Source organism: Trematosphaeria pertusa (assembly GCF_010094035.1).
Source record: "Trematosphaeria pertusa strain CBS 122368 unplaced genomic scaffold BU26scaffold_18, whole genome shotgun sequence".
In the NCBI taxonomy this organism is placed as follows: Eukaryota; Fungi; Ascomycota; class Dothideomycetes; order Pleosporales; family Trematosphaeriaceae; genus Trematosphaeria; species Trematosphaeria pertusa.
This window is the reverse complement of record NW_022987229.1, coordinates 718,333-745,280: the sequence shown is the minus strand read 5'-3', so window position 1 is coordinate 745,280 and position 26,948 is coordinate 718,333. Positions and strand designations below refer to the sequence as shown.

The 26,948-nt window shown below is 54.5% G+C and overlaps 14 protein-coding genes across 14 annotated transcripts; 10 read left to right on the top strand and 4 right to left on the bottom strand.

Moving 5' to 3' along the window:
* Positions 1-447: 447 nt before the first annotated feature.
* On the bottom strand, positions 448-4,042 carry BU26DRAFT_524087 (Rad4-domain-containing protein). Its single transcript, XM_033830203.1, has one exon. The coding sequence runs from the start codon at positions 3,953-3,955 to the stop codon at positions 482-484; it is 3,474 nt and encodes a 1,157-aa protein (XP_033678134.1). The 5' UTR covers positions 3,956-4,042; the 3' UTR covers positions 448-481.
* A 418-nt stretch (positions 4,043-4,460) lies between these two features.
* On the top strand, positions 4,461-6,159 carry BU26DRAFT_524086 (uncharacterized protein). The gene has a single exon (XM_033830202.1). It carries the CDS (start codon positions 4,624-4,626, stop codon positions 5,842-5,844), a length of 1,221 nt encoding a protein of 406 aa, XP_033678133.1. The 5' UTR covers positions 4,461-4,623; the 3' UTR covers positions 5,845-6,159.
* BU26DRAFT_126769 (uncharacterized protein) lies at positions 5,952-7,001 on the bottom strand. The gene is made up of 4 exons (XM_033819588.1): positions 6,980-7,001; positions 6,749-6,917; positions 6,264-6,568; positions 5,952-6,187 (listed from the first exon to the last, which is right to left on the bottom strand). The coding sequence occupies exons 2-4, from the start codon at positions 6,807-6,809 to the stop codon at positions 6,059-6,061; spliced, it is 495 nt and encodes a 164-aa protein (XP_033678132.1). The 5' UTR covers positions 6,810-6,917; positions 6,980-7,001; the 3' UTR covers positions 5,952-6,058.
* A 309-nt stretch (positions 7,002-7,310) lies between these two features.
* BU26DRAFT_126809 (uncharacterized protein) lies at positions 7,311-8,125 on the top strand. The gene is made up of 2 exons (XM_033819590.1): positions 7,311-7,653; positions 7,706-8,125. Exons 1-2 carry the CDS (start codon positions 7,499-7,501, stop codon positions 8,001-8,003), a joined length of 453 nt encoding a protein of 150 aa, XP_033678131.1. The 5' UTR covers positions 7,311-7,498; the 3' UTR covers positions 8,004-8,125.
* BU26DRAFT_570523 (uncharacterized protein) lies at positions 8,099-9,059 on the top strand (the record flags this gene model as incomplete). Its single annotated transcript, XM_033834021.1, has 3 exons — positions 8,099-8,215; positions 8,263-8,636; positions 8,816-9,059. 3 exons carry the CDS (start codon positions 8,099-8,101, stop codon positions 9,057-9,059), a joined length of 735 nt encoding a protein of 244 aa, XP_033678130.1.
* Positions 9,060-9,241: 182 nt separating this feature from the next.
* BU26DRAFT_126775 (uncharacterized protein) lies at positions 9,242-9,728 on the top strand. Its single transcript, XM_033819589.1, has one exon. It carries the CDS (start codon positions 9,423-9,425, stop codon positions 9,684-9,686), a length of 264 nt encoding a protein of 87 aa, XP_033678129.1. The 5' UTR covers positions 9,242-9,422; the 3' UTR covers positions 9,687-9,728.
* Positions 9,729-10,209: 481 nt separating this feature from the next.
* On the top strand, positions 10,210-11,031 carry BU26DRAFT_437576 (uncharacterized protein; the record flags this gene model as incomplete). Its single annotated transcript, XM_033824246.1, has 2 exons — positions 10,210-10,773; positions 10,858-11,031. 2 exons carry the CDS (start codon positions 10,210-10,212, stop codon positions 11,029-11,031), a joined length of 738 nt encoding a protein of 245 aa, XP_033678128.1.
* Positions 11,032-11,328: 297 nt separating this feature from the next.
* On the bottom strand, positions 11,329-14,699 carry BU26DRAFT_510311 (acetyl-CoA synthetase-like protein; the record flags this gene model as incomplete). The annotated part of the gene is made up of 2 exons (XM_033827221.1): positions 11,329-14,331; positions 14,388-14,699. 2 exons carry the CDS (start codon positions 14,697-14,699, stop codon positions 11,329-11,331), a joined length of 3,315 nt encoding a protein of 1,104 aa, XP_033678127.1.
* A 490-nt stretch (positions 14,700-15,189) lies between these two features.
* On the top strand, positions 15,190-16,698 carry BU26DRAFT_555219 (NAD(P)-binding protein; the record flags this gene model as incomplete). Its single annotated transcript, XM_033832309.1, has 3 exons — positions 15,190-15,571; positions 15,629-16,556; positions 16,616-16,698. The coding sequence occupies exons 1-3, from the start codon at positions 15,269-15,271 to the stop codon at positions 16,696-16,698; spliced, it is 1,314 nt and encodes a 437-aa protein (XP_033678126.1). The 5' UTR covers positions 15,190-15,268.
* Positions 16,699-16,774: 76 nt separating this feature from the next.
* Positions 16,775-17,418, top strand: BU26DRAFT_524080 (uncharacterized protein; the record flags this gene model as incomplete). Its single annotated transcript, XM_033830201.1, has 4 exons — positions 16,775-16,838; positions 16,889-17,062; positions 17,122-17,236; positions 17,330-17,418. Exons 2-4 carry the CDS (start codon positions 17,008-17,010, stop codon positions 17,415-17,417), a joined length of 258 nt encoding a protein of 85 aa, XP_033678125.1. The 5' UTR covers positions 16,775-16,838; positions 16,889-17,007.
* A 2,045-nt stretch (positions 17,419-19,463) lies between these two features.
* Positions 19,464-21,237, bottom strand: BU26DRAFT_126726 (uncharacterized protein). The gene is made up of 3 exons (XM_033819586.1): positions 21,061-21,237; positions 20,662-20,995; positions 19,464-20,282 (listed from the first exon to the last, which is right to left on the bottom strand). The coding sequence occupies exons 2-3, from the start codon at positions 20,773-20,775 to the stop codon at positions 19,665-19,667; spliced, it is 732 nt and encodes a 243-aa protein (XP_033678124.1). The 5' UTR covers positions 20,776-20,995; positions 21,061-21,237; the 3' UTR covers positions 19,464-19,664.
* A 601-nt stretch (positions 21,238-21,838) lies between these two features.
* On the top strand, positions 21,839-23,887 carry BU26DRAFT_524076 (uncharacterized protein). The gene is made up of 4 exons (XM_033830200.1): positions 21,839-22,391; positions 22,446-22,812; positions 22,863-23,270; positions 23,318-23,887. The coding sequence occupies exons 1-4, from the start codon at positions 22,116-22,118 to the stop codon at positions 23,656-23,658; spliced, it is 1,392 nt and encodes a 463-aa protein (XP_033678123.1). The 5' UTR covers positions 21,839-22,115; the 3' UTR covers positions 23,659-23,887.
* A 261-nt stretch (positions 23,888-24,148) lies between these two features.
* Positions 24,149-24,831, top strand: BU26DRAFT_438078 (ribosomal protein S17e; the record flags this gene model as incomplete). Its single annotated transcript, XM_033824273.1, has 4 exons — positions 24,149-24,190; positions 24,304-24,431; positions 24,505-24,682; positions 24,742-24,831. The coding sequence occupies 4 exons, from the start codon at positions 24,149-24,151 to the stop codon at positions 24,829-24,831; spliced, it is 438 nt and encodes a 145-aa protein (XP_033678122.1).
* Positions 24,832-25,212: 381 nt separating this feature from the next.
* Positions 25,213-26,414, top strand: BU26DRAFT_126681 (uncharacterized protein). The gene has a single exon (XM_033819585.1). It carries the CDS (start codon positions 25,545-25,547, stop codon positions 26,358-26,360), a length of 816 nt encoding a protein of 271 aa, XP_033678121.1. The 5' UTR covers positions 25,213-25,544; the 3' UTR covers positions 26,361-26,414.
* The last annotated feature ends 534 nt before the right edge of the window (positions 26,415-26,948 follow it).

Below are 26,948 nucleotides of genomic sequence, written 5' to 3'. Positions count from 1 at the left end.
ACGCGCGCTTCAGCCTTGCACAGGAGCAGACGATAAAAAGCAGAGAAGAATGCAAACAAGATGGTTTTGACCAGTAGAGGAAGGCTAATAGGATAGCTGGCCGATTAGAAGGAGCGGGTATGAAGAGGAGGGAGGAATGTCGACGCGGGACGAGGTCTGTTTTTTTGCTGTGACCGGTGAGGGATGCAACGCACTATACCGCTTCCGGCTAGCGCGATCACATGGGCTATCACAGCCCGGGAGCACCCCAGCCTGATGTCATTGTTTACGATGTAGGACAGCAACTATGAATATGATCAGGCGCCGGCGATGATAGCTAGATAATCTGGAACCCGAAGGTGTTTACAGCTTGCACGTGTGCGAAATCGTTTGAGACCTCTGGCGGGGTCATTCAGGACGGCAAGGAGTCTCAGGTACTGTTAGTATTTATTTAGGCTTCACCTATCCGACTTTTCTACCATGCCTCTTAGGTTATCATCATTTACCCACTCCTAGCCTTTCCCCTACCTCGACCTCTTCCCCTTCCTCTCCCCCTACCACTCGCGCCATTCTTCTGCGGGCTCATATCCGTCAAATCAGTCTCCTCCTCACTCCCTTGTGCGAAGAAGTGGCTCTTGACCTGTGTGTCGCTTTTCCTACCCGCCTTACGCTTCGGCACTGCGCGTGGTGTAGATGCAGCCGGCGACGGAGCAGCCTTGCGCTTCCCGCGTTGAGTAGGAACAGGCCGATCAGATAGGGAAACGCTCGAAGAAATATCGGATAAGCTGGATTCATCGTCCTTTTCCGATATGGCTTCGCGGGAGGTTGAGGTGCGTTTGCCGCCGCGTCCGTGGCCTTGGGTGCGGGACTTGCGGGCTCCGCGGGTGCGACGGTTTGGTTTAGGCTTGGGAAGTTCTTCCTCTTCCTCATCTTCGTCACTATCGGTTTGCTCGTCCTCGTCGCCGTCGGTGGCGGGTTGCTGGAGTGCGGATGTGAGGGATATGGGCGTTTGGTATGCATTCTCCACCGTGGATTTGCGATGTTGGGGCCGCTCTGCGTCGCCGTGATCGATGCTCAGCGCCCCATTATGAGACGGTTCCTCCTGGCTTGATGCAAGAAAGCCTCCTGCCATATCTTCGACCCCGTGAAGTCCATCTCTATCCTCCGGCAGGAAACCACCAGCGGCTTGTGGCTCGTCACGTAAGAACCCGCCTTCAAAGTCTTGGTGATTCTGGAAGGTTTCCCACTCGGACTTCTTCGGCTCATCATGTCGAGGTACCTCCTTCTCGGGCAGCTCAACCTCCTCTCCGTACTCTTGCTTCATGCGCTGAACAATGCGCATGCCGGTGAAGAACTTCTTCCATAGCCCTAGGAGCAGCTTCTCCCTCTTGTCTTGCTCCTTCTTTGCTTTCTCGGCCTCGTCGGCTTCCCAAGCATCAATGACGAGATCCTCATTCTCCGCCGCAACAACGACGCCCGTGAGAACAGGCACAGCACGTTGCTTGCCAAATTCGAAACCCGTGCATGCCTCGGCGAAATCGATCTTAAGCTTCTTGCACACTCTCGCCGTGCCTCTGAGAGGAATATGCACCGCGCCTTTGGGTATCATCGTGGGGACGTAGACATCGATGTTTCCGAATGCATTGCGTGGAATCTTCCCGTCGACGATAGGATCGGGAATAATCCAGTCCGTTTGCGCTTTGGAGTAGAGACCCTGTTTCACTTTCTCGCCTTCTTCGCGTTCGCGTTCTTCGATCTCGCGCTTCCGGATGACAGTAACAGCGCGCATAGGCACGTACTTGAGCGGCTGTTCGCCTTCTTTGACCGCTCGTCCCTCTTTGTGATACGATTCGACAGACTTACAGATAACTATGTCTTTGCGACGGTAAACAGGCTCCTGCTTCTCGTTGTCGCCTTTGCCGGTAGTGAAGTAGCGAACGATCTTCGCCCCCGGCTTAATAGCTTCCTCTCGTCGAAGATGTCGTTCCAATACGTACTCGGCTGAGTTCTTGTAGCCTTGGAGGGTCTCCTTGCCGCCTTCCTCGTCCATGTCTTTCGGTTTCTTAGGCTGAGCGGGCACCAGATCCCCCTCATCCTCTACCTCGTCCCACGGTTGCCTCTTCTCCAAAGGGCGAGCGTAAGGGCGCAGTACGGATTTGAACCAGTCCCATTCTTGCCACCTTTTGACCTTTCCTCGCTTGTTGTGTATTGGGATCTTCTCAACTGGCATACGGAAACCCTTGGTTCTACCGGGCCATTGGTGCTTCGGCAGATACCGCGTCGTAACGTCTTTGGCAGTCCCATCCGAGGAGAAAGCGATCAGGTAGGCAAACACTTGTTTTGCTTTGTCAGCCGCTGCCCCGCGGCAGTAGAAGTTGACGAGCTGTTCGGGCATCGCTGAAGTGGCTATCAATGCGCGTGGGAGCGGAGAAACCGCGATGGGCGTGTGGGTGAGGCCTGATATCACTTCGGTCCAATAACTGGGGTGAGGAAGCTCGTCGCCATATTTGCGGACCTTTGGAGACTTCTTCGGTGCCTTGATGTCGATTTCTGAGTCGGAGGATATAGAGATTGCACTGCTCAGCGAGCTGAGTTCAGAATCCGACAGATCGATGGGCGTTTTCCTGGAGCCTTTGGTGCCTCGTGACTTTCCTTTCTGTTTGGCCGGTGTTGCCGATTTGGATGCATCGGCCTGTGGAGCTTCACCACCTATTTTAAGCTTGCTTAGATCCTTGGGCTTTCCTTCTTCGCCTTGGCTCCAGCCAAAGCCAGCAGGCTGCAGACTCGCCACCATGCGGGCTTCGATGCCGAGACCACGTAGTAGAGCCGTGAAGAGTTGTTGACCAATATCCCTACTGCCCTCACAAGCGCGTGCTGTCTCTCGGAACGCTTCGAGGCTCTCTACGCGCTCACCGAAAGCGTCTGTATCTGAATTGTCCTGTCGCCACGCTGCAATTTCTGCTTCCAGAGTTGCCGGGGCTAGATAGCCACGTTTCCGTAGACAAGGTACCGTAATCTTGAACTTGGCCTTCCAATATGCCGAAAGGTACTTCAGGAGCCGAAGCAATGGATCTCCAGCCGAGAGGTTCGGGGTATTCGGTTCGAGACGGTCGGACGTAGCGCCCCAATCACGCTGGTTCCGGTCGCTGCTTCGTGTCTCCTTCCCCTTGCATTTTGATACGCCAGCTTTCTTCTCGGGTTTTGATGCCGCGCTTTTGCTCTTTGGGCTTTCGTAGAGCTGAACGCCCTTCTTGCCGCTCTCTTTCCACGTCCCAGCGTTCTCGATCTCCCAGGCGACCTTCTTGGTCCAGCCGCCTTTTACCACCCGCTCAGCGCCATCCGCAATCCCGGAATCTCTCCAATACCGATCCATTTCCTTCCAGCACCCTATATTCAACCCGCTGACCAGAATCTTCTGCACCTCCCCGTCTTGTATCCAGGCATTCCGTATCAGATTATGGAACATGAGAAACTGGACGTGCATGCAATGTGTAACGCTCCGTATGTGGCGCTGGATCTTCGAAGGGCCTTTCTTGCCGTCTAATTTCGAGGAGAAGGCCGCCTGTGTGGGCGCGGAGAGCGTGAGCTCGAGGTCGCCTGAGATGACCGGCGCAGGCTCATCATCGTGCTTGGTATGGTGTTTTGTGCCAAGTGCATCTTCCCATTGTTCGTCCTCGCTCTCTGCGCTGTCTTCTGCAGCCTTCGCCTTTCCCTTCGCCTTGTTGCCCGCTATCGGGACATCCTCGAATTCATCTGCGCTGCTCGCCAGTTCTGAGAGTTCGCTCTCATCGTCTTCCAGCTCCAACAACTTCTTCGTCTGCGAAAGAGTGCGATGGACGGTCGGAGGCGCATCTAAGGTCTGGAAAACGGATTCTTTGCTGCGACGAGGATGCGGTTTGCAGGCGGGGCGTTTCGGTGGCGGTTCCGGCTTCGGGGAGTCTGATTTCAGCCGTTTTCTGGGAACGAGCGGAGGCATTATGTCGAAAACATAGTCTATAGTCCCGAAGAGCAGGTGTACAGGTCAGGATGTAGGCTAAGAAAGCGCCAGCGCAGACAGTTCGAAGGCACAGAAGGTGTAAAAGTGGTGACGCAGTTGCCCCTGTCAAATTCCGACGGCGCGGGACACTGCCGAACAGATCCACGCGACGATCGGTGCTAGGGCCAACGACCACTTCCGGCCCTTTCACATCTCAACCACCGTCTTTCCTCCAGTCTCTTGCATTCATCAAAGTTTCGTCTCCTAATCTATCGGCGGCTTATATGGGGCTCCAAGTCATGGAAGTTCATCATGCGACCCTTCGGCGAGGCCGGGGCCGGGGTAACCCCAAGACGCGTTTCGACGCGTTCCCACATGATCTCCCATCTTCTCGATACCTCGGTGGTATCCCCACGAGTATCGAGCTCTCGTATCTTGGCCTTGAATATTCATACTGTACGAGCCCCGGAAGTTGTCCTACTGACGGTGAATTCACAATGTACAGTTTCTTTGTCCCCCAGGATATTTAGGCATGCTGCATCCGTCATGGCTTCACTATCATATCTTCCGCAGGCTCAACGTATTCGATACATATTGCGCAGGCCTATCTACAGTCCCGCAACACCACAACCACAGCTACTGTTGCAACCCATCCCGAACAGTGCAACATGGCCGACCACCACAATTCAAATGGCGCGAATAGTTCTGACGCCGCACCAGTAGAAAGATTAAAGCCCAAATTCAGCCTCTCCCAAGTTCTACGGGACCATCCAGAGCTCACCATGGACAACGATCCCGAGGAATACTTCAGATCCGTCCCAGCCAAGATTCAAGCTTCAATCAGAAAGGATGATTCGTCTGAGGCAACAGGATCCGATGTCGACGAGAAACAGGCGCTGGAAGTGTTGCTCAAAGTACTCCAGACACGAGGGATCGATCTCAATCTGAGCGAACTTAGGAAACGGTTAAGCCTTGATGCAACAGAGATCCCCTCGCCTGACCCCCCTGCTGACCTAGAAGCTGGAACGAATGAAGATATCGACAGCAACACCGACACCAATGGGACCCCAGACCGACGAGATGAAACGAATCTTGCAGCAATACCAAAAATGACCTACAACGATCTTCTCGCGAAGATCGACTCGAAGCTGGACAAGGTGGACGCAGACCTCCGATTGAACATCATTCTTCCCCCTAGCTCCTATAACCCCTTCTTGACATCTCTTGGTTCCATTCTGCTCCAGCCACGAGCCTCTGCCACAAAAGAACCCCCAGTATACTTCAAGGTCCACAAAGTTCTCCTCACTGTGCATTCGCACCGGCTCTACGCTCACCTCCAGGTAAACAAGCATAAGCATGAGCGGATATTTCTCGTAGACACCGATAAGCAAACCCTCAGCCGCGTGATCGATTGGCTCTACTATCCAACCGACTACGACTTGCGCTCCCTCCCTACCGACACGCTCCTCAAGATCATCGCTGTAGCAGCTATGCTCCGCATAGCAAAGCTGCATAACAGCATCGCAGAACTTCTACTGGAGCGACATACGCGGCGTGCGCATTTGTTTTCGTATCCGCCTGCGTTTGCGCCGTCGAAGCGAGCGTTGAGAGAAGTATACGAGCGCAGCAAGGATGGCGACGGTATTCGCAAGCTATGCGGGTATCTCTTTACCAGAACGGGACGGTTGCACTACGAGGCCGAGGAGGACTGGGAGCTTGCGGTGTCCCGGGACGTGGAGCGTTGGGTGGAGGAGAAGGGTAGATTGGGCGATGATTGGAAAAAGGTTCCCGCGAGTGAGTTCTTCTTGGCCAGTAGTAGAGGGAGTACGAAGGGCAGGGAGGTGGGCTCTGAAGGGGCCCCACAGACAGGCGCTTTGATGAGGACATAGGGCACGCGTTCTGCAGCCGTCAGCCCGACGAGGTCATAGGTAAAATCGCATCCACGTCAATCCTTTGAGAGCCTCCGGGCTGCCTTCTAGCTACCAGACCAAAGTCATTGATAGAGTAGGCATTTTCCACTCTGGAAATCGAAGCATGGAAGTTAATGCATGTCCTCGCCAGAATTCGTTCTTGCTTCGTCCGTTATCCTGTTCGCATCACCCTTCAAGCCCCCTCCTCCTTCTTAGGCACTTGCTCATGAAGCCGCGCCATCGCCTCCTTCACGGGACTAGCATCCATCCAATTCTCAATACTTTCAACCCACAGCCCATTTACCCCTTCGCCTTCGTTTGCCTGCGCACGCGACAGTACACATTAGCAAATGGCCCGAACCCGAAGAGAAAACTTTTAAAAAAAAAAAAACGCATACCTTGCCCAGCTTCATAACCGTAAACTCCGGCACCACAGCCGGCTTATCCTCCGCCTCCTTGAATATCGTCGTAGACGTCCAATCCATCAGCACGTTCTCCTCGGTGACGACCCACACGCGGTTGGCGACGTGCCAGAAGCGGAGCGCAATTTTGGCACGCATGTCGAACATGGGCGCGAGCGAGGAGAAGGGGACGGGTGCATCGGCGTTGGTTTTGACGGTTGCGTTCGGGGAGAAGTGGGCGGTGCGGTGGGCGTGCGAGGGGCCGTCGAGGGCGGGGACGTAGGATTTGAGAAAGTGGAGGGCTGGTGGGATGTTAGCGGGTGGGACTTGTTGGATATTGGGTCCTCTAGCTGACCCAGGGGCCAGGCAAAGAGGTAGCTCTCATCGCGAGATAGCGAAGATAGCGAATCGGGATACGTGTTGCCGAAGAGATCCACAGCCCCGTTGACAGCAGGACTTCTTATTGATGCCATTGCACATACCTGGTGGAGCGTCGTCCGGGATCTTGTCGATGTCACCGATGTGGATGTAAGTGGAAGCCATGTTGATGGTCGCCTGCGAGAGGCCGCCGTGAGAATCAGCGTGAGGCGATAGTACGATTGGCTTGAGACGATTCGTCCAACGCTCACCCGTGGTTAGCAAACGAGAGGCCTGCCGTACCCGCCTTGTTAGTCTGACATTGAATGGATATGCCTGCACTATGCCGCACTTACAGTGTATAAATGGAAAGCGCTCGTATGCAGAGGGCGGGGCTGAAACTGCTGCCTTGTTCTGACTCCGAGTTCTGTGCCGCGGGCGGAGGGAAGGGGGGAGTATATATACGCGCCTTTTGGTCCCAGTGAGCAAAGGGGACATGCGACCCTCTGTTATTTGATCGTTGGTCGTTGATCGTGGATCGTTGATCTAGCGTCGTATTCGCATTCTTGCCTTCGTCGAGACGCGTCTGCCTCAGGCCATGCCTTATCGGAACGCCAGTGAAGAGGGGTTGCAGCTAGGAGCTTGAGGTCGACATGCAGCCAATGGAAGGACGAAGTGCAAAGCATCCGCTCTATCCGGCAACAAGCGACAGTTTGGTTCAAGACCATGTATTGTCGCGATACACGGTAACGCGCATCCACGTGATGAGGCATCTAGAAGCCGGCGAACACTTTCCCTAGTACCTTACTTGGTATCCATTTTCATACTTTTCGGCATCACAGTCAAACCAATTGCAGGCTAATCGAAACACCCAGATGAATTGCACAAGTCACGGGAATTGCGGGCTGCAATTTCCCCTCATGGCCTGCCTAAACGGATTGGCTGGGTTGTGGCGGCGCCCCTTGGATAATGCACTCCGCCGACGCCTGTCACTCCATCCCTCCCACCGCTCTTCCACACTCTCACAACGGCGAGAATTGCACTCTCATCACTGCTAACCCGTCAGACTAACAGAATTGCAGCCGCAGAGCCGCATCGCGCGATGAACGCTGCGCAGAGGGACTTCCGGGTCACAGCCACACCCTACACCCCACTGAGCGTGGCTGCCCCAGGCGGCCGCTCACAGAGGGCGCGGTCATCCTTCACCCACACGCCCGCGCTGCATCCCTCCGCCTTCTTCACGACTTTTCTGAGACACTACTGATCGCCCTCCACAGCTTCCGACATTCTCGCCCGCCTTTCGACGTCGCACTCGCCGTCCGTTGCGCACTGTTCTTCGCCCTCAGCTGCCCTCGTCGTCTCCCTTCACGGCGTCCTTAGGCACCGACAATACTCACAGTAGCATGTTCACACTGCTCGTGGTGCTACTGCTACTTGCTCTTCTGTTTGATTTAGCGGCAGCGACGAGTCCCGTCATGGACCCGACTCTGGCTGCAGCTCCAATGGAGCCATTCTACCCCGACCCGGACGACCTGCTTAACTCCGTCTGTGACCTCTGCCAGTGCACGTTCGAGTACTGCGCATGTGCTTTGGTAGGATACCTCCTAACGCGCAATCGTCCAGTCACTAACAGCCGCAGGCCAACCCACCCCAACGAGCGCCGACCTTCACCGCTGAGATGTTCTACTACCACCCAGAGTGGCCGGCGGACCTGCCCGTGTTCGACGAGCCAGAACGAGCGCCAGAACCGCCTGCGTACCCGCCGGAAGCCGGCAGGCAGCCACTCGTCGACGAGAACGTGCGACAACTAGACAACAACGAAACCCGAATCCGGCTCAGCACTGTTCAAATGCACGTCGAAGATATCTACACTCCTGGGGATCGACGATTGGAGGCAGCGTCGCGGGCGGCACGGCGGCCTCCACACAAACGGCAGGCCCCGCGCGTGGGTGGCTTTCCATGCACCATCGAGGGCTGTGGGGCGAAGCCCTTCGATCGCTCTTGCGACCTAAAGTGAGCACTCCTCTTTCCTTGCCATCCAACGTAGCAGGCCCAGTGCGCAGCGCAGGCGAGGAGAGCTGAGGTTGTTGCGCGTCGCTGGGACCATACCCAGCAACGTCTATCGCCGTGTAGTGGGCGCTCGTTGGTGGTTTATCTGCGTCAATGCCGCGCACATGCTAACCCTCACGTAGACGTCACCAGAAGACCCACCTCCGGCGCTCTGAGCGGCCTCACAAGTGCTCCGTCTGTAGCGAGGGCTTCCTCTACCCAAAGGACCGTGAGCGCCACGAGCGAACCCACAACCAAAACTCTTCGCCCCAAGCCGTGCTCTACTGTCCCGTGCCCGGCTGCGCTAACGTCGATGGCTTCTCTCGTCGCGACAACCTGCTTCGACACCAGCGAAGGCAGCACCCACACCTCATCCTCAGCTCCTAGGCCAATCGCCTAGTCGGCGATCACGATTGCGGCCATTGCTTCCAATGGTCGTCCGCGTCTGCCATGTTGCACACGCTATCCGTCGGCCAGTCAAACCGTTCGCGGTTCTTTTCGACTTCCCGCCTTCCGCTCTTCACGGCCTTTCGACTTTTCATTGCCTGCCTCAAAATTGGGCTCTCTGGCAGGCACCGGCGTTCCGCTTTCTGCTTCGGATCATTTCCGACCGCGATGCTATTTTTGGCCCGCCCCACGTGCACTATTTGCACGTGATTATTCCTTACAATTCTCTTCTTGCTAATACCCCTCCCAAGCACTCAGCATATGGTGCTGTTGGTTGAGATTTACGGTCGGTCTTGATGCTACATGATTTTGCTCATGCTATCTCATATCATACGGTTTGTTCCTTTCGTCATTTCATCGTCTACGTTAGTAGGAAAAGTCTTTCCTTCGCCCATACACAAGTTGGCAATTCCCAGGTCCCGTACCTTGATGCCGGAACATTCTCATGTCGTCTATATTTCCCCTTATCGCTATTTTACGTTTGGTTACGTCACCCTCCATGTCTGCTTTGAAGCTGAGCTCGACCTGAGTGGTGTGGAAGGGTCAGGAGTGATGAAGCTCTGGTAGCGGATATAAAAATACACTCTTCTCACCATTTCTCGCTCACCGTCCCTGAATTGACCATCTTCCTTGCCTTGATAGTGCTGGCTTCATCCTTTATGACTGCGCGCCGTTCCCTTCCTGGTCCATTGTGTTTGCTGGTTTGGCTTTGGTTCTGTGATGTTCGATCTCAATGTCCCGTTCACCACTAGAGACCACCGTTTGCACACTACCCTGCCAAGCCATAACGCCTGTTCCAACAAATTCACATGGTTGCTATGACGGTCCCGCTCGCGCTTTCATTCTCTAGGCCTTCGTTTCCTTCAAGGCTTCGTCGATAGAAACCGCACCGCAACCTCTTCGACCGATCGCTAACTCGGCCTTTGCCCATTATATCAACCCAACGCAACTCAGCTACCTGAAGGTCTCCGCGCACCATTTCGCAAATCACAGCCAACTCTCTCTCTTTGTTCAGACAGCTCTAACCTTCATCTCCCAAAGCCCGCTCGCTCCACCACCGCAACCACGCAATCCACCTTCGAATACAAACATGCCACCAGGTCTCCCCTACACCAAATACATAGGCTCCTTCCAAGGCGCCCCCATAACCTTCCTCCTCGGGCCCTCCCAATCCCGCTTCGACGTCCACAGCCTCCTCCTCAGCACCCTCTCCCCGCTCTTCCGCCACCCGAACGGCTTCCCCAAAACCCCCCGTACGCCCATCCGCCTCCCCTCCGTCTCCGCTCAGGACTTCCTCGCGCTCTTCACCTGGCTGTACGAGCGCAAACCACCCTCCTTCGCCAACGCCGAGGGCCTCAAGATCCTCGTGCGGCTATGGATCGCAGCGGGCAAGCTGGGCGTGTGGAAGACGCAAAACACGATTCTGCGGCTGGGCATGGCGCTCATGCAGCCCGGCGACTTTGGCGTCGATGTCGAGACCGTGCGCTGGGTGTACGAGAACACGGCGCCGGGGAGCAAGCTGCGCGGCTTCGTCATCGCTGTCTTTTGCCAGCGGCCCGCGGGCGGGCAGGTGGAGCGGCGTTTCTTCCGCCCGTGCTACGAGGGCTTGGGCATTTTCCGCGACGCGCTGGCGTTCTTGAAGGTCCTGGGGAAGGTGAGGCGCGGGAATCCTGTTGGTAGGGGGGGATATTGTCTGGAGCGGTTTAAGCAGGAGGGTGGGCTTGATGAGGAGGGAAAGGTGGTGATGAATTATCTTGTTACTGGCGGGACGGAGATCGATTGGCGGAGGGTGGAGTTTCGGCTCCCTGGGTATTTGGTTTGGGGGGAGAGGGGCGAGGATTTGCCGGATGGGTTTTTTGTTACGGAGGAGGAGGCGGCGGAGGCGGCGGGCGAGGTTGCGGCGCAGATGTAGGGGGTTGGTGGAGAGTGGGCCGACGGGAGCGCGATGTGGGGAGGACTTAGGGGCCGGAGGGAGATAACTAGACAGCTGTGGTTGAGGCTTTTGCTCAGTTACGCTTATGTAAAACTATACCCAAAATCGACTTGAGAGTTGCTATTTATTGGAATGGTTTTCCTCACAGCAGCCCCACTGGCTGAATGTCAAGCTCTAGCCAGAGCACTTCGAAATGCAGGGTAAACCAAATTGAAATAGAGCACCTGCTCGTAGGATCATTGGTACTGTATCTCCCTACCTATTAAATGAACGCATTCAAACCCCTTCAACTCTCCTCCTATCCGTCACCCTCCCCTTCCCACCTCCCCTAATCCCCCTTCCCTCATACAACCCCCTCCTCCTCCAAGCCTTCACGCCACACACCCCAAAAAAGCCCACAGACCCCAAACAAACCGCCCCAGTCCAAATCTGCGCCCCCAAAAACCTGCCCTCGCCCCCATCCGCCGCAGCCGCAACCGGCGTACTAATCAACAGCCCCACGCCCGCACATGCATACAGCATGCCCAACCGCGTCCCATAAATCGCCATATTATCCAGCACAAACGGAAGCACGCTCGCGGGCAGCGTCGCCACCATTCCCGAGACGAAGCCGTAGACGATGCTCCACGGGATGAAGCCGCCCAGGTTGTGCACTGCGATCCAGCAGAAGCCGAGAACGCCGGCGAGGAGTTCTGCGAGCGCGAGGAGGACTTCCGGACCCAGGTAGTGCGGATGCGTGTCGGTGTACCAGGCTGGGATGAGGCGGCCGAGGAACTGGGCGGCGTTGAGGATGGGCAGGGTGTAGAAAGCTGCGTCGTCCGAGGTGTGGAGGGCGGAGGTGGAGAATGTGGGCGCGAGGAAGAAAGGGACGAGTATGGCGGCGTAGATGAGGAAGGCGTGCAGCATCATGAAGAGGTAGGGGATGTCTTTTATGGCGGAGAGGTCGATGAGTTGGCGACGGGTGCGGGGGCCGAGCGGTTTGGTTAGGAGAGTGGCGAGGGAGAGCGTGACTAGGGCGATGAAGCCGATTACGCGCGTTGCCCAGGGGAAAGAAAGGCTTGAGAGTAGGCGGCGGAAGACGATGGGGTAGATGATGCCGCCGATGGAACCTCCGCCTGTTGCTATGCCTAAGGCGAGGCCGCGATGCCGTTTGAAGTACACGGGAATAAGGGCTACGCTGGGGATGTAGAGAAAGCCGGAGCATAGGCCCATGAGGACCCCTTGAGAAAGCATGATCTGGTAGTATTGCGTCGATAAGCTGAGCATCATGATTGCGAAGACCAGCCCGATGCTTGACGTAATGAGGAGGAATTGGAAGTATCCGCCATCGAAAAGAGGGCCGGAGATCGAGCCAACGATCAAGAGAAGAGCACCCTGGAGTGTCCCGATAATGGCAATTGACGAGGATGAATAGTGCCGCAGTAGATCTGTCTCGTAGTACGCTTGAAAGACACCAAAGGCGTTGACGAGTCCCCAGTTATTCACGTTAATGAGGAAGGAAGCAAGCACTTGCAGCCAAGCCACAGTGCCGCCATCCGGCTGGAATACCGGGCCGCTGTTCGAAGATTGAAATATCTCCTTTGGTGTCCTCTTCGGCCTGCCGACTTCCGCGACGTATTCGTTGTACATTTCGTCCATAGCGAGCCAGGCCTCTTTTTGTGCCTCGTCGTCGGATTCCCAATCCTCGTAATGGTGCACCGCGGCTCCAGCGTGCAGCGCACTAGCGAGGCTTGCAATCGTGGGATGATCGTAGATCTGTTTAGCCTCGATAGGCTCATCGGGCCGTGCGTCGTTGATCGCTCTCAGCAGGTTTATCAGCTGCAGCGAATCCATGCCCTGCGAAAAGAAATCGTTGTCGTATGCGAGGTCGTCATCTTCGAGAACGTCTTGCAGGAATTTGCAGAGAGAGCTTTTGGTTGATTGGACGTCGTGTAAATCAAGTTGTATAAGCCCGCTGCGGAAGGTTGTGGATCCGGAGTCGATACTGCGATACGCGTCTGCGATCTCCGCGGCGTACAGTTTGTTAGCTGCGGCACGTTGAATTGTTCCTTTGCCGGCGCGGGGAAGGGGTCTATCGCGGTCGGTGAAGCAGACCAATTCCCGGACTATTCGGCCATGTTTCACGGTCTGCTGGTTGGCCCGCTGGAGATATGGCCATACTCGCTCGAGCAGCTGTTCCCGGTCAACGTTCTCATCCGAAGGTTCGATCAAGCAGGCTGCCTGAAATCGCCCTTGTCCGACGATGACACATCCTTTGACGTCAGGAGAGGTCGTTATGAGACTCTCCATCGTCACTGGATTGAGTTTCTCTCCGTTACTCAACACAATGATATCATCGAGCCTAGATACGTATTTCCATAGCCCTGGTTTCGACGGATGTTTTCGGAAGAGGTCCTTCGTATTGTACTCCTGGAGCTCAGGGAAGGTGATGAAGATGGCTTGCACAAGGTCTAGCTCCGGCCGCCTAACGAACACCATCTCGAAGAGACCCTCGTCTCTTTCGCGAAACTCCATGCCCACACCTTTCTCGTTGAACTTGAAGTATGGCCAGTCTTCCACCTCCTTCGGCAGCAATGGAACAGTTTGATATTCGGTGGCTCCGATATTGGTCGTCAGCTTTGTCCGTTGAGCGATCAATGAGCCCGTATCTTCTGGAAGCGGTCCACCGGCATAGTTAAGCCCTCGGAGTCGACTAAGGTTTTCCAGATAGTCCTCGTTCTTCGCGAGGTCAACAACGAGCGACGGGGGTATCGAGCTGAACTCTACATTGCCATAGACATGGCAATCGTTGACCACATCCGCCGTCATGGGCCCCACTGGAGGGAGAACCACAGTGCTGTCGACCCAACACGCGACTGCTAGAATATAGATCAGACCTGCAACGTGGAACGGAGGGAAGTTGCAGAACAGTCGTAAATCTCCGCAACGCTGCGCCAGCTCATTGGCTTCAAGAGCCTGGAAAGCATCAATGCAGCAGAAGTTGCCGTGTTTGATCGTCATGAGTTTCGGAATGCCAGTAGAGCCAGAGGTGTGGATTTGCACGAATGGATCTAGCCGGGCTTCGGCCCACGTCTTCCCGTATGGGACTGGGGTAACCGGCGTTGCGTCGAGGAGGACCTCGAGCTCTGGGATAATATGTTTCTGCATTTCGGAGCGGTTCGATAGAATATTTGCCACCATTGGCATTGGCTTCGCCGTTGTAATGAACTTGGTCGCCTTGCAGGAATCCAAAAGAGAAGTGAAGGCTTCCATGCTGTTTCTTGGGGAGGGTAGGAACATCTATTACAGCAAATCAGCAGATCGTCCCTAGTAGCGGCGGCTGCCAGCAAACGCACCACGTGCCCAGTCTTGACCGCAGCCAGGATCAATATTGGATATCTGAGGTCGGTTGGCCCCAAATATGCAAGCGATTCGTGCTCTGTGGAACGTCCGATATTTTCCTCGATCCATTGCGCACATCTGTTGACAGCATTTGCAAGTTCGAAATAAGATATGTCCCGAAATCCGTCGGCCGGTTTGTTGGTCTTTGGAATTGAGTAGAAAGGTCGGCTGTGCTTCGCTTCGGCTCTTTGGTCAATAAGGACTGGCAGTAGTCGCTTGCCGCAGTTGGGCGGAGGCAGTGGAACCGTAGTTGTAGGAGGATGCATTTCGGGAGTCGGAGATATTGATCGCATTCATCGAGTCGAACGGGTGGATGGATATGAAAGTACAAAGGGTTGATATGCGCAATTCAGTAATGCGAGGACTGCGTATCAGATAGTTGTTGATCCATGGACGTCATATTACCTACTCATTCGGCCCCCATGAGACGCCTTAAGCTTTCGAAGCTTTCGACGAACCGCCACGTGGAACGCCTTATGGGTTGCGTTACCGAAACAGCAGCGGCGTCGATCATCTTTACCCAAAGGGGTTGAGATGCATCAGGCTGAGGCGCTGGCTCCACAAACTGATGGTGAGACGTCAGCCACATTACCCTATAACTGGTATTAACTCGCGATAAACATCGACCGTCGCGCGTTTTAAATAGCAGAATCTGCACCTGAATGGGAAGGGGGAAATTCTAAGAATGACGTATGACTTGGATGCACGTTTACATGTCTTCGAGAGAATTCGAACTTGCCTCCGTCCTATTCAAGCCCGTCGAAGCCTTATTATGCACCTTTAAGTATCAGCTAGACAAGACGATAACCGGATTCAAACTCACGAAACCCCACAGATGCCACCAATGCCATTGTCAATGACAATCGCCTTGACAGGTTCGACGTCCAACTTCGGCACTTATATATTGGATCTCCTCCTTAGAAGTCCGAATGTTGCCAAAGTATACTGCCTGAACCGGTCGGCTAATGCCAGGGAGCGCCAGGAGGAAGCGCAGGAGTCCCGAGGGCTATCAACATGTTTCCCGAAAGAGCAAGTAGAGTTCTTCCAGGTAGACTTCAGCGCCGAAAGCTGGGGCATAAAAAAGGATACATTCGACGTCTTCCTCAGGGAGGTGGATGTCATCATCCATAATGCTTGGGTAAGTCTGTCCTTAGTCTTGATCTGTATCTTGGCTTTAAGGTTGACGTTTATACAGCCCGTCGACTTCAATCGCAACTTCATCTCTTTTGAGCCCCACATCAACGGCGTGCGAAATCTGATCAATATCGTCCGTCATCGCCAAAAACTATATCCCTCAGACCCTCCGTCAAAAGACCCAATGCGTATCCTTTTCATCTCATCCATGGGAACGGTGTCCAACTGGGCTTCCCAGGCGCCCACATCTCGCGCCCTCGTCCCGGAAGCCGAGCTCACAGACTGGAAACTGGCGCGCACAGGCTATGGACAATCGAAACTTCTTTCGGAACGCATTCTCGCACACGCGGCACGGTGTTTCGGCATCCCCGTAACCATTGCTCGGGTAGGACAGATGGCCGGACCGGTATATCGAGGAGAGAAGGGAGCATGGCCGGACAAAGAATGGCTCCCATCGTTGATCAGGAGCTCTGTTTACTTAGGGGCGGTGCCGGAAGACCTAGGTCCGATGAGTAGGGTTGACTGGGTTCCGGTTGATGTTGCCGCGCAAGTTGTGATGGATCTGTTAACGAAACGAGCCGAGGATATGGATGGCTGGGCAGGAGAAAGCAAACGAAGAGGAAGGAATCAAGAAGCCGAGTTCTTCCACATTGCGAATCCTCGAGCGATTCTGTGGTCAGAAATACTTCCCGCTGTGCGCAGATATCTGCCTAGCAATATCCGTACGGTGCGCATTGAGGACTGGGTCGACTTGCTCCGTAAAAGCGCTGAGGCCGAGAGCGCCGGAATAGACGAGGGCGTCAATCCTGCGGCGAAGCTGATGGATACTTTCGACCACATCCAAGACAGAGCGATACGATTTCCAAAAGCTCGAGCTGCGATTTTGGATACGAAGAATACTATCAAAGCAAGCGTATCGCTGGCTGATTTGCACGCGATCGACGAAGAGTGGATGGAGTTGTGGATGAGGCAATGGGCGTTTTCGCAGGGTTCGTATTGGCGATAGGATTATGTAATTGCTTAGTCACATTCTCTGCACCTCCTCAAGGTGAGCGATACTGCTCAAATCATGGCATCACTTTGGCAGAAATCGACTCGGTGGATCGAGGGCTGGAGCTCTTCAATCATTGATCCCCGATCCCAGCCAACTTGCCAGCGGGAAGCCCTCAAGCCCTCAAGCCTGTACACCTTCTCTCCGCAGTATATATCTTGTTCCAATGTTCCACCATCGAATCGCTTTGCAGCAGTGACTAGAAGCATTCCTTTCGGCTGTTAAGTGCTCGTTGGATGACGAACGAGCTATGTATTAAATCTTTCACAGTGACGTCATCCGGCCCGCATTCACCCATCCTACAGCCTCTTTACCACGCCATTCAGCCATATTAAGTTTCCGAGATAACCATAAAATTCAGATTCACCGACCAGATCCGACATCCCATCATGACCGACCCAGCAAACGTAGCAATCGGCCACAAAGCCACCATCACAAATCCGCGTACGCACAATCCACAATTCTACCCCCCATATCTCGAAACCAACATGTGTACTATGTAGGTACTTCAGAACAAGCGAAAGACCACTCGCGCAAAGTGCTTGAAGAAGAACACCGCGACAAGCTGTACGAGATGCAGAATGAAGAGATTGAGGCGAATAAGAATAAGACAAGAGTGTAAGTTGTCAGCTTCAGGGGAATGGAGACGACATTGGGGGGCTGGGGTGGTGGTGATGTGGTTGAGTAAGGCTGAGGCTGACGGTGTGGTAGAGCCGGGGGACTGAAGGCTGCGGTTTCGAATCCCTTGGTTAGCGAGGAGAAGAAAGAGGAGGCGAAGAAGAAGCTGGAGGAGATGTAGCAAGGCTTTCGGATCTAGCCTGGATATTCAGAATGTTCCTGTGGACGTGAAGCGGGCCCGGCATTGTCTCATAATGCGTGCAGCTTTTGTACCAGCTACGGGTTGCCGACAGTTGGACACGCGCACGCTTGATATCGAAAAGAGTTTCCGCTACTCAGTCATAAAACTCGTGCATTCTTGCTGATACGCGCTGCGGCTTACGAAGTGTAAAGGCATACAGAACGGACGCCGCGATCTCCAAAATGCAGTCAAGCCCCTCGCTGGCTACCGAGTCCACGTTCAATAGAAATCCCAAAGGTAGGTACAACGCCGAATTACCCCCCAAGACTCTAGCTGCTTCTTCTCTATATCATCGACCCCAAAGCCCCTCACTTCGTATCCGCCCTCCAATTCCGGTCTCCAGCCAGCCTAGTCACCCTTCTCGTTCCGCTTATCAATGGTCGTTCTGACGGACACACCATGGCAAATGTGTCGAATGTAAGTTCATAAAGATGTAGATAGTAGCCGAAAGCCAGAGGTCGTATCGGGGCGCCATACGCTCCCCGCAAAGCGCACCATCGAAGGGTCCTGGAGGTATTCGAGGGGCCATGGCGTGAAAAGAACGGGAAGAAGTCATGGTCCGAGAGAGCCAAGACCTGCCTAAATGGTGGACGAGCGCTTGAAAAAAGCGTCGAGGAGCATGGAGACAAGAGTAAGATGGGCGGTGGCGAATTTCTTACAGGCGATGTTCTCCAAGAGCGTCTTCCAGCCCGTCATCAGTCGGTTCGTAGTTGGCACCTGGACAGTCGTTAGCGCCAGAGAATAAAGTACCAGAAACTCGTAATCAGTCATACCCACTCCCTATGCCGTAACCTGCTTTAAATTTGTTGGTAAACGCCGTCACCTTGCCCACAAGTCACCAGGAAGCATGTATTCGTGGAGATATAGCTGTCCCGCGTCTTACCCTCCACAAGCATACCAATCTTGTCCACCCACTCGTCGAGTCATAGGGTACCCAGCAGTGCTTGTTCATATATACGGCTCATATATGTCGTGTTCCCCCCCATGCCTATGGGAGGTCGCTAGGGCCAGATATGCCACATCGCATGTCTTTCTCCCTCTGCGCCCAATGTCAGTCCTCATGCAAGACTGGGGCTTACAGCACATACGCTCTGGACGCCTCAAACAATGAGCTTCGCCGGCGGCGCAAACCCCTTCACGCCGTAGGTCGACCGAGTATAGTCCAAGACTTGATGGCGTTGGAAAGAACGGTACATGTGTATATGCATATATAGAAAGTATAGAGGGCGGAATCGGTCTATCGAGTTTGTCAACACCTGGAGCGTATCAAATAGAAAGGTTCCGAGCTTACCAGGCGCCCATGAACCATTTCCAGAGCTGGGATTGGAATCCAGCTGCATTTTCGAAGAATTTTCTTATATAGTGGTCGAGACGCACAACGGCGATCAGAATTGGGCAGGTGTCCGCCGCATGTTGTTTGTCTGTGTCGCCGAACCTGACTGGCTTCGGGGTATCTGGCGTGCGTGCACCCGCGAGGTATACGACGATTTCGTAGTGGTACAGCGCGGTTGCAAGCCGCTGAAATTTATATCTCCCAGGCGGAATTCCATGGCGATCGCCTTGACAGGCTATTGCGGAAGTGTTCTGCTGCTGGACGAGCCGCCGCCGACGAAAATGATGGGAACGTGTTGCGAGGTGCGGTCGGACGCCGACGACTGCGAAGGGAGCAGAGTTTGGATGGGTTCCGCTGGACAGAATGCGGCGATTCGTGGCTCTGGTGATACAACATAGCGTATATATTCAAGGTTCCTTCCTAAGCGAAGTTAGCAAGTCTGAATTAAGCGATTTGGGGAAGAGCAGTACTTTCGGGAGGCAGCCCATGGGTCATGGATGAACGGGTACAACCATTGCTATCCTGGTGCTCTTCTTCGGACATTTTGCTCGCTATGCGCGAACTCTTGGGTCTAATTGGGTCGCGTAGTTGGTGCATTTTGGGAGGGGCGTGTTGAGACCATAGAGGTGCTCAGCTCGACACGGCGAGCGCAGGAGCTCCGGCTTTGCGATGCACACAAACCACCCCATCCAGATTTACCACATGCATGCTGCAGAGATCCAAACCACTCCACCCCGCGGGCTGGCAAGCCGTCGTTGAAACCAGATCAGGATATATATAGAAATAATGTTGGCCAGCATCAGGTTTCGCTCACTCTGGAGACACTCATCCTCATCGTGAGGAGGCGGGGACCTTCATGGCCCTGGAAGGCAGCCACAATGGATCAATTGCGGGGCATGGCGCCGCGGAAGAACTTGACCAACAAGAAAGCACGAAAGCGCATTGCACGCCTCGAACGAGTGCGGGGACCGGTGAAGACCATGAGTTGGTAGTAGTGTGGGCTGTGGGGAATATATAGGTAGGAAGGATGGAATATATACGGCGGAAGCCACGAATGTGATGAAAGGAAAGAGGCTATATAAGAAGACGGGATAAAGAAGAATACGTGGAGTAGAGGAAGAGGGGGTGACAGAGGAAGGACGAAGAGGAGGCGAGCAGCACTTTATACGAGAAGGCTCCAGAGCTGATGAAACTTTCCGATGGGCCTGTCCCAAGAGGAGGCTGCCCGAGGAACGGACGAAGGTAGAGATCGGCGATGCTGACCCTCCACAGGATAGAGGAGCGCCAATGGGATGAAGACAAGTCTGGCCCGGAGAGGGTTTGCAGGCTGCTGCCTTCGGGAACTGGACAGAAAAAGCAGACTTCTGAAGCAAGGAGGCCGTGTTGAAACGGAAATCCATTGACAAGACGGAAACCGACCTACTCTCCATCCATTCTGGCGAATATGCAACATGGGATAGGTAGAGAAGGGGCTGATTGGTTAGAAAGGTGATGCGTACGGCTGGAAGAGCAATGTCCCGAAATCAATAGTCGCGGAAGAGTCCACCCGTGTGCCGTACACAGTACTATGCATAGAACACGGGAGCCTTCTGTGCCTGGCCGAGGGTTAAACTCGGGAAGCTGCGCGAAGGAGGCTATGTGCGTGATGTGCCCAGAGACGTGATTGGTAATAGTTGCGTTAAGTGGCAGGCCAGGTTCCACATGGGGTCTACTGGAAGTATGCAGACTCCCACCGGTGACCGCACTATTGGGACGGAAGACGACTGCTCTTGCGCAGGCTACCAGGGTACCGCCTAATGGCTTTCAAGGATGTGGGCCGGGACAGAGGAAAGGAAGGAATCCGCGACATACCACAAGTGCCTTCGTTCCGGAGGAACCCCAATTGCATTTGATAGCTCTTGAGTGGGAAATTGCGTAACGCGTCGAAGGAATAACGGAGCGGCATCCTCGCGCCTCGACTACCATAGGACTCTGAACCCCTTCAGGAAGAGATATCCTGATTCTAATGCGAGCAAGTATAACATATGGAGGAGCTCATGGCCGGTGATTCTGCTACGCGAACTGTTGCTCCCACGCTCGCGAGGATCGGGCGGAGTCCTGGCTCCACGGTGAAGACGATTTCGGAAAAGAGAACGATGACCCAACGACGGGTCGATGCAGCAGATTGAGACCTGCACATATGCGTCTATGAAGCAAATGAGCTCAAATCTGTAGAATCGAGAGTGATTGGGCTGCCCGGGAGGTACCCACATTTCTGTTTGACATCGTTGCCGCCTCGAACGGGAGGCGCCCATTGAACCCGAGGCTACTCCCGAATGTTTTGGAGCATTATATTTCCATATGCTTCGATAGAGAAATGATGGTATCTCATAATAATAAACAATGGCGTCGTGATAGTGTGGGTGTTGACGTGTGAGGTCTAGCGAAAGGCAGGCCGTCTCGGGTTGCCGTGGCTTCGCCCTGCTGCGCCACAGCTCTCATTCGCAGCGTGCGCGTCTCTGCAGTCGCCCACGAAAGTTGAAAATGCCGCAATCCGGTTTCATGATGCGCAGCGCACAGCAGCCCTGCGCGGCAGCAACACTTGAATGGCAAACGGAAGCTCTGCGAGATTGAATCTGGACCCTGTGGTGTGTGAGGACCTAGACCCCTGACTGAGCTCTTTGGATTGCGGAGAGGGCTCCGCTTGGTGTCCGCTCCCGCCCATCGACGTCACCGCGCGGATCCCGAGCGCGAAACTGGTTCTATGCGACTTGGCGACCAAGCCCGCCAAGCCCGCCCAGGGGGTCAAGCACCGGGGAGTAGTGAGCGAAGCTTTGGAGGTTGCTCAGCAAGCAGTTTCTGTGGAGCTTGGGATGAGCTTGAGATATGGATTGAAGATAGACGTTGAGACTTCGAGCAGTGATGCGAATTGTCGATGAAACCAGATTGAATTCTCCGTAGGGGAGATGCGGCTAATGGAATTGATGGCCGGGGCTTGTTTAGCGGGCAAATGTGAGCGATCCACGCCTGCACGTCCCGCAACTCCTGCAACTACCTTGGAATTGCCAGCAGCGAGACGCCATGACGCCCGCCGCCAAACAACGGCGATCTCACTCATCAGTTGCCGAGCATTCACCTCTTTTCCTTCTACATCCACCTCTTCTTTTCTGTCCTCTGTAGTCCTCCTTTCCCCGCGGCGTGCCTCCACCACGCGCGCTTTCTGAAACACCCTCCACGTCGCCCTGGCAGCTCTCCCTATGCGCCGAGATTGAGCGCTCACCTCGAGAATCTCCATGCCAACCTCGTTTCCTCCAACACACCACACCATGGCACGCCGTTCACGATCCTCGCGCGAATACACGCAAGAACCGAAATCAGAAGCTACCGTGCCGCCGCACTCGTCGTCAGGGCATCGTGGCATGCACCTCCCGCGATTCAACCACAATGGACACGAAGTAACGCCGGGCATCGAGCCTGAGGGCGAGAGTGGCAGGAGAGGCATACACCCGCTCAAGTTCTTGAAGATATGCTTTCGGAGTACGAGCACCATGTCCATGTTGGTTAACGTGCTTTGGCCCCTTGTCCCTGTAGCAATTGCTCTGGTATGTGCTTGGACAGCCCATGCCTGTGATGAGAGGTTTTGCTGACTTTGACAGCACTTCGCCCGCCCGGAATGGCACTTAGCCATCTTCATCACCAACTACATCGCCATGGTTCCCGCTGCCAACATGGTCGGCTTCGCTGGTTCAGAGCTCGCGCGTAAACTGCCCAAGGTGTTCGGAGTAATCCTGGAGACAACATTCGGCTCCGTCGTCGAGATTGTGCTGTTCATGGTGTTGCTCAAGACCTCCACCGGTGATTCCAACGTTCCGGTTATTCGTGCTGCTATCTTGGGTTCCATTTTGGCAAACATGCTCCTGTGCCTGGGCTTCTGCTTCTTCGCTGGCGGTCTCAAGCGGAGCGATCAAGAATTTCACCCGGCTATTTCCGAGGCAGGCAGCGGATTGATGTTGGTCGCTGGAAGTACGTGCCTCCCCCCATCCAACAGTCTTCAGCAATGCTAACCGATGCAGTGGGTCTTGTGCTCCCCACCGCCTATTCCGTCGCTGTGTCTGGCAGGACTGATCTCACTATTACCGACGGCGAGATTCCCGGCTTCACTCAGAAGATCTCCCGCGCCACTGCCATCATTCTGCTCTGCGCCTATATTGTCTTTATTTTCTACCAGATGAAATCGCACGACAACCTCTACGGCGAGATCTTCGAGGCAGACGAGCACAGGGACAAGGACCGCCATAAGGAGCTGGCGAAGCCGAAGCTCACGCTGACCGAATGCGTCGTCGCTCTGATCATTTCGCTCGCCTGTGTCACGCTCATCGCCGTTTTCCTGGTCTTGGAGATTCCCTTTATGGTTGAGGAGCGACATGTCAGTGATGCCTTTGTTGGTCTGATTCTCATCCCGCTTGTGGAGAAAGCAGCTGGTATGCCCCTTTCCGTCCCTTTCCCTTTCGTTGCTGACGCTTCGCAGAGCATCTCTTGGCCATCGATGAAGCCTATGATAACCAGATGAACCTGGCGCTTGCCCACGTTCTTGGTGCCTCCATCCAGACCGCCCTGCTCAACACCCCGCTTGTCGTCCTCGTCGGCTGGGGTATCGGCGTTGGCATGGACATGAACTTCGAGATCTTCGACGCGGTTGCGCTTATCCTGGCTATCCTCGTCGTCGGATCGTTCCTTCGTGACGGCAAGTCGAATTACCTCGAAGGCGTGCTTTGCATCTTCGTCTACATTATCATTGCTATCTCAGCCTACTTCTACCCTAACCCGGCTGGACATGGAGCGGCTGAGGGAGGCGAGGGAGGACATTAGAGGGGATGCTTGACATATTGCCAACATCAAAGGGAGAGAAGAGCGAGTGCAATTCAATCTTCTCAAAACGATGTGGAGACTGGAGGCAAGGTATGAGGTCTGTGAGTGTACAAATTTGCATTACTGGCACGAAGCGAGCATCTGCGATGCGGCACTTCTTTAGTTGTTTCTTTGTCTGTATTTCAGCGAGCGAGAGATACCGGATTTAATGGCCTCAATGAGAACTGCATTTTACCTTCTCATGATCTTGTTGGCGTTGCGAACGTTCTGCTTGCGCCTGTTTCCAAAGACCTCGGGACCTCGGGATTTCATTCAGAGCGATCGGCGCTAATCCGCGCATGGACTAGCGCCGCGCCGAAACTGCGCACGCTCGCTTAGCGAATTTCCGCAGACCTCAACCGCAACTTCGCGACTCCGAACTTCGACAGCGACCGACCAACCCGACAGCCTCTCCTCCCGCCGAATAAAGTACACTTACGAAGCTGCAAACATGGGTCGCGTTCGAACCAAGACCGTCAAGAAGTCCGCCAAGGTGCGTTCTCCCGTCGCCGCCGTCCTCCTTCCTCTCGAGAAGAATAGTCTCATACAAGATGGGAATCGGGCATTGGCAATTGGAAGGACTCGTTGCTGACATCCGCGGAATAGGTCATCATTGAGCGGTACTATCCTAAGCTTGGATTGGATTTCGAGGTGAACAAGAGGATCTGCGATGAGGTTGCGATCATCAGCAGTAAGAGGCTGAGGAACAAGATTGCGGGGTACACGACGCATCTGTAGGTGCTCATCCAGGAGGACTGGGGAGGAGGGAGAAGTGATGCGGACTGAGTGGAAACTAACTCATCCCAGGATGAAGCGCATCCAGCGGGGCCCGGTCCGCGGCATCTCCTTCAAGCTCCAGGAAGAGGAGCGTGAGCGCAAGGATCAATACGTCCCCGAGGTCTCCGCCCTCGACTTCTCTCAGCAGAACGAATCCGGCTCGCTCGAAGTCGATCAGGAGACTAAGGACATGCTGAAGAGCTTGGGTGTATGTCTTCCCCAGCGGCTCTCATTGTGTAGGCACAAGGCTAACGACTTCCGTCACAGTTCGACTCTGTCCCCGTCAATGTCGTCCCCGTCTCCGCTCAGCAGGTTGTTGAGCGCCCCCGCTTCGGTAACCGCCGCCCTGGCCAGTAAGCGCCCGACTCGGCCCCTGGTTCTTCGGATTGGTAATTGGTGGTGCATGGAATATGGAGTATGACACGACTACAGGTCTACCGACGGTTACGGACGGCGGCATGATGATCAGGAGTAAATGAAAAGGTTTCTCCCCACTAGGTGTCGCTGAACCTGAGGCCCGAAAGGACCAAGGGCGAGGCTCGATCGCCAGGCTTTATGGCCACCTTTCCCCATGCTTCGTGATGTAGACGCTGCCCACTGTTGTGGTTGGCCAATCCACAAGGAACGCGTTTGGTGACTTCAGGCGAGGTAAGTATCGGGACTGTCGAGTTGACGTGACCATTTCTTGTTTGTGATACCCTTTTAGCTTCTCGCCATCTTTGCCTATGATCTGAACCTTAGAGGTGGTATTGCTTACTTTCAGTACATGATCGTTGCTGATATCATTCGAACGTCCTGTGACTCTACTTCCGTCCTTATCCTTCTTCGTCGAATTACGCTCTTACTACCCATTCTTGATTCACATATTCCGTCTTCCTATTCATTGATGTTCCACAATGAAACTAGATACGTGTAGTAAATAGGGGAGCGAATACTCTTGCTGGATCTCGCATTGTTAATCGAGAACAGCACCTCTCCATCGCATATGCTATATAATAGCATCTCAGCAGGTAATTCTCATCCTCATCTATCTTCCACTCTGGGAAAACCACCAAACAGCCACGCCCAAGATGCCACTCAAGGTAGCCCACGTCGTCCAATACGACCGTGTTACAACGCGTTACCTCCTCCGCGACGGATGTGGCAACATCTGGTGGGGTTCTTCAGCCCGCACTATATCCTCGATCTGCGCCGCTGACCCGACATGCCTCCCGAAGCTCGCTCCTCTCGACCCCGAAGCGTTCTATCCGTGGGCCAAGCCCGGAACTAAGGAGTATAAAGGCGCCCTCGATGATCCAAACGTGTTCATCAAGAAACAAGATTTCCTGATGCACCGGTGCTTTGATCAAGGCAAAGCGCCCGAGTACTTCAAAAACCTAATGGTGCGCGAAGTCGAAGTCTGCGAGCTGCTGGCAAAGAACCCCCATCCAAACGTGTGCAAGTACCTCGGCGTAGTGCTCGACACCGCTGACCTCATCACCGGCATAGCCTACAAGCGCTACGACTCCGATCTCTTCACCGCCGTCGAGGAGAAGGCGTTCGACTACGCCAGGATCCCGCACGTCGTCGCCGCCGTCGACGCGGGTATGAAGCACCTGCACAGCCTCGCCCTTGTGCACGGCGATCTCCGGCCCGAGAATATCTTCCTCAGGGGCGAGGATGAGGTCGTCGTGGGAGACTTCGATGCGTGTTATTGCGTCGGAGAGCCGCTGGAGCATAAGATTGGCGCGCGGGACTGGTGGCCGGCGAAGTATGGGCGTGAGCGTTACGCGGAGGTCGAGATTGACTACTTGACGGTGGCGAAGCTGCCGTCGTGGTTTAAGGTGTGGAGTGTGGAGCATGAGCGTAGGGGAAAGGCGGCTGCTGCTAATGGGCGGGCGTATTAGGTTGATGACGGACGAGTGCGTGGAGGATGCGGGCTTCGACTGGAGTCTTTTCTCTTGAACTCTCGTCCCCGTACGATGAAGTTGACACTGCGGTCGGTCGAGAGTTAGCTACGCGGCGATCTCTTCGTCTTCGTCTTCGTCTTCGTTCTCGCCCGGCTGAGGCTCAAATCGGAAGCTTGGAATCTTGAAACCGCGGAGGGTACTCTGAAGAATAGAGATATAATACGAACTGTGTTTGGAAAAATGCGATGTAAGTACTGATGTCTCTTGGTGATATGATGCCCGCGTCTTCTTCGTGACCAGGTCGAGCGCATTGAACGACTGCCCGCCGCAACGTAACACGCCCCCTTCAAAGCTGAACGGAGATTCGAAATTGGCTCCTTCCATTCCACTCGAGCGCCGGGTCAAACGTCACTTCGACTGCCTCCGTATTAGTAATCTAAGCCGTTTGCATCACCGCCTTTCCTCACATCATAGCGGTTGTCGGGTTGGGGGTCATCCGCTGGGCTTGTGTTCTATCATGTTTGTGACGTTGTAGTGTCACGTGAGCTACATTTCATCCTGTTAGTTTAGCCTCTTGGGGGTCTT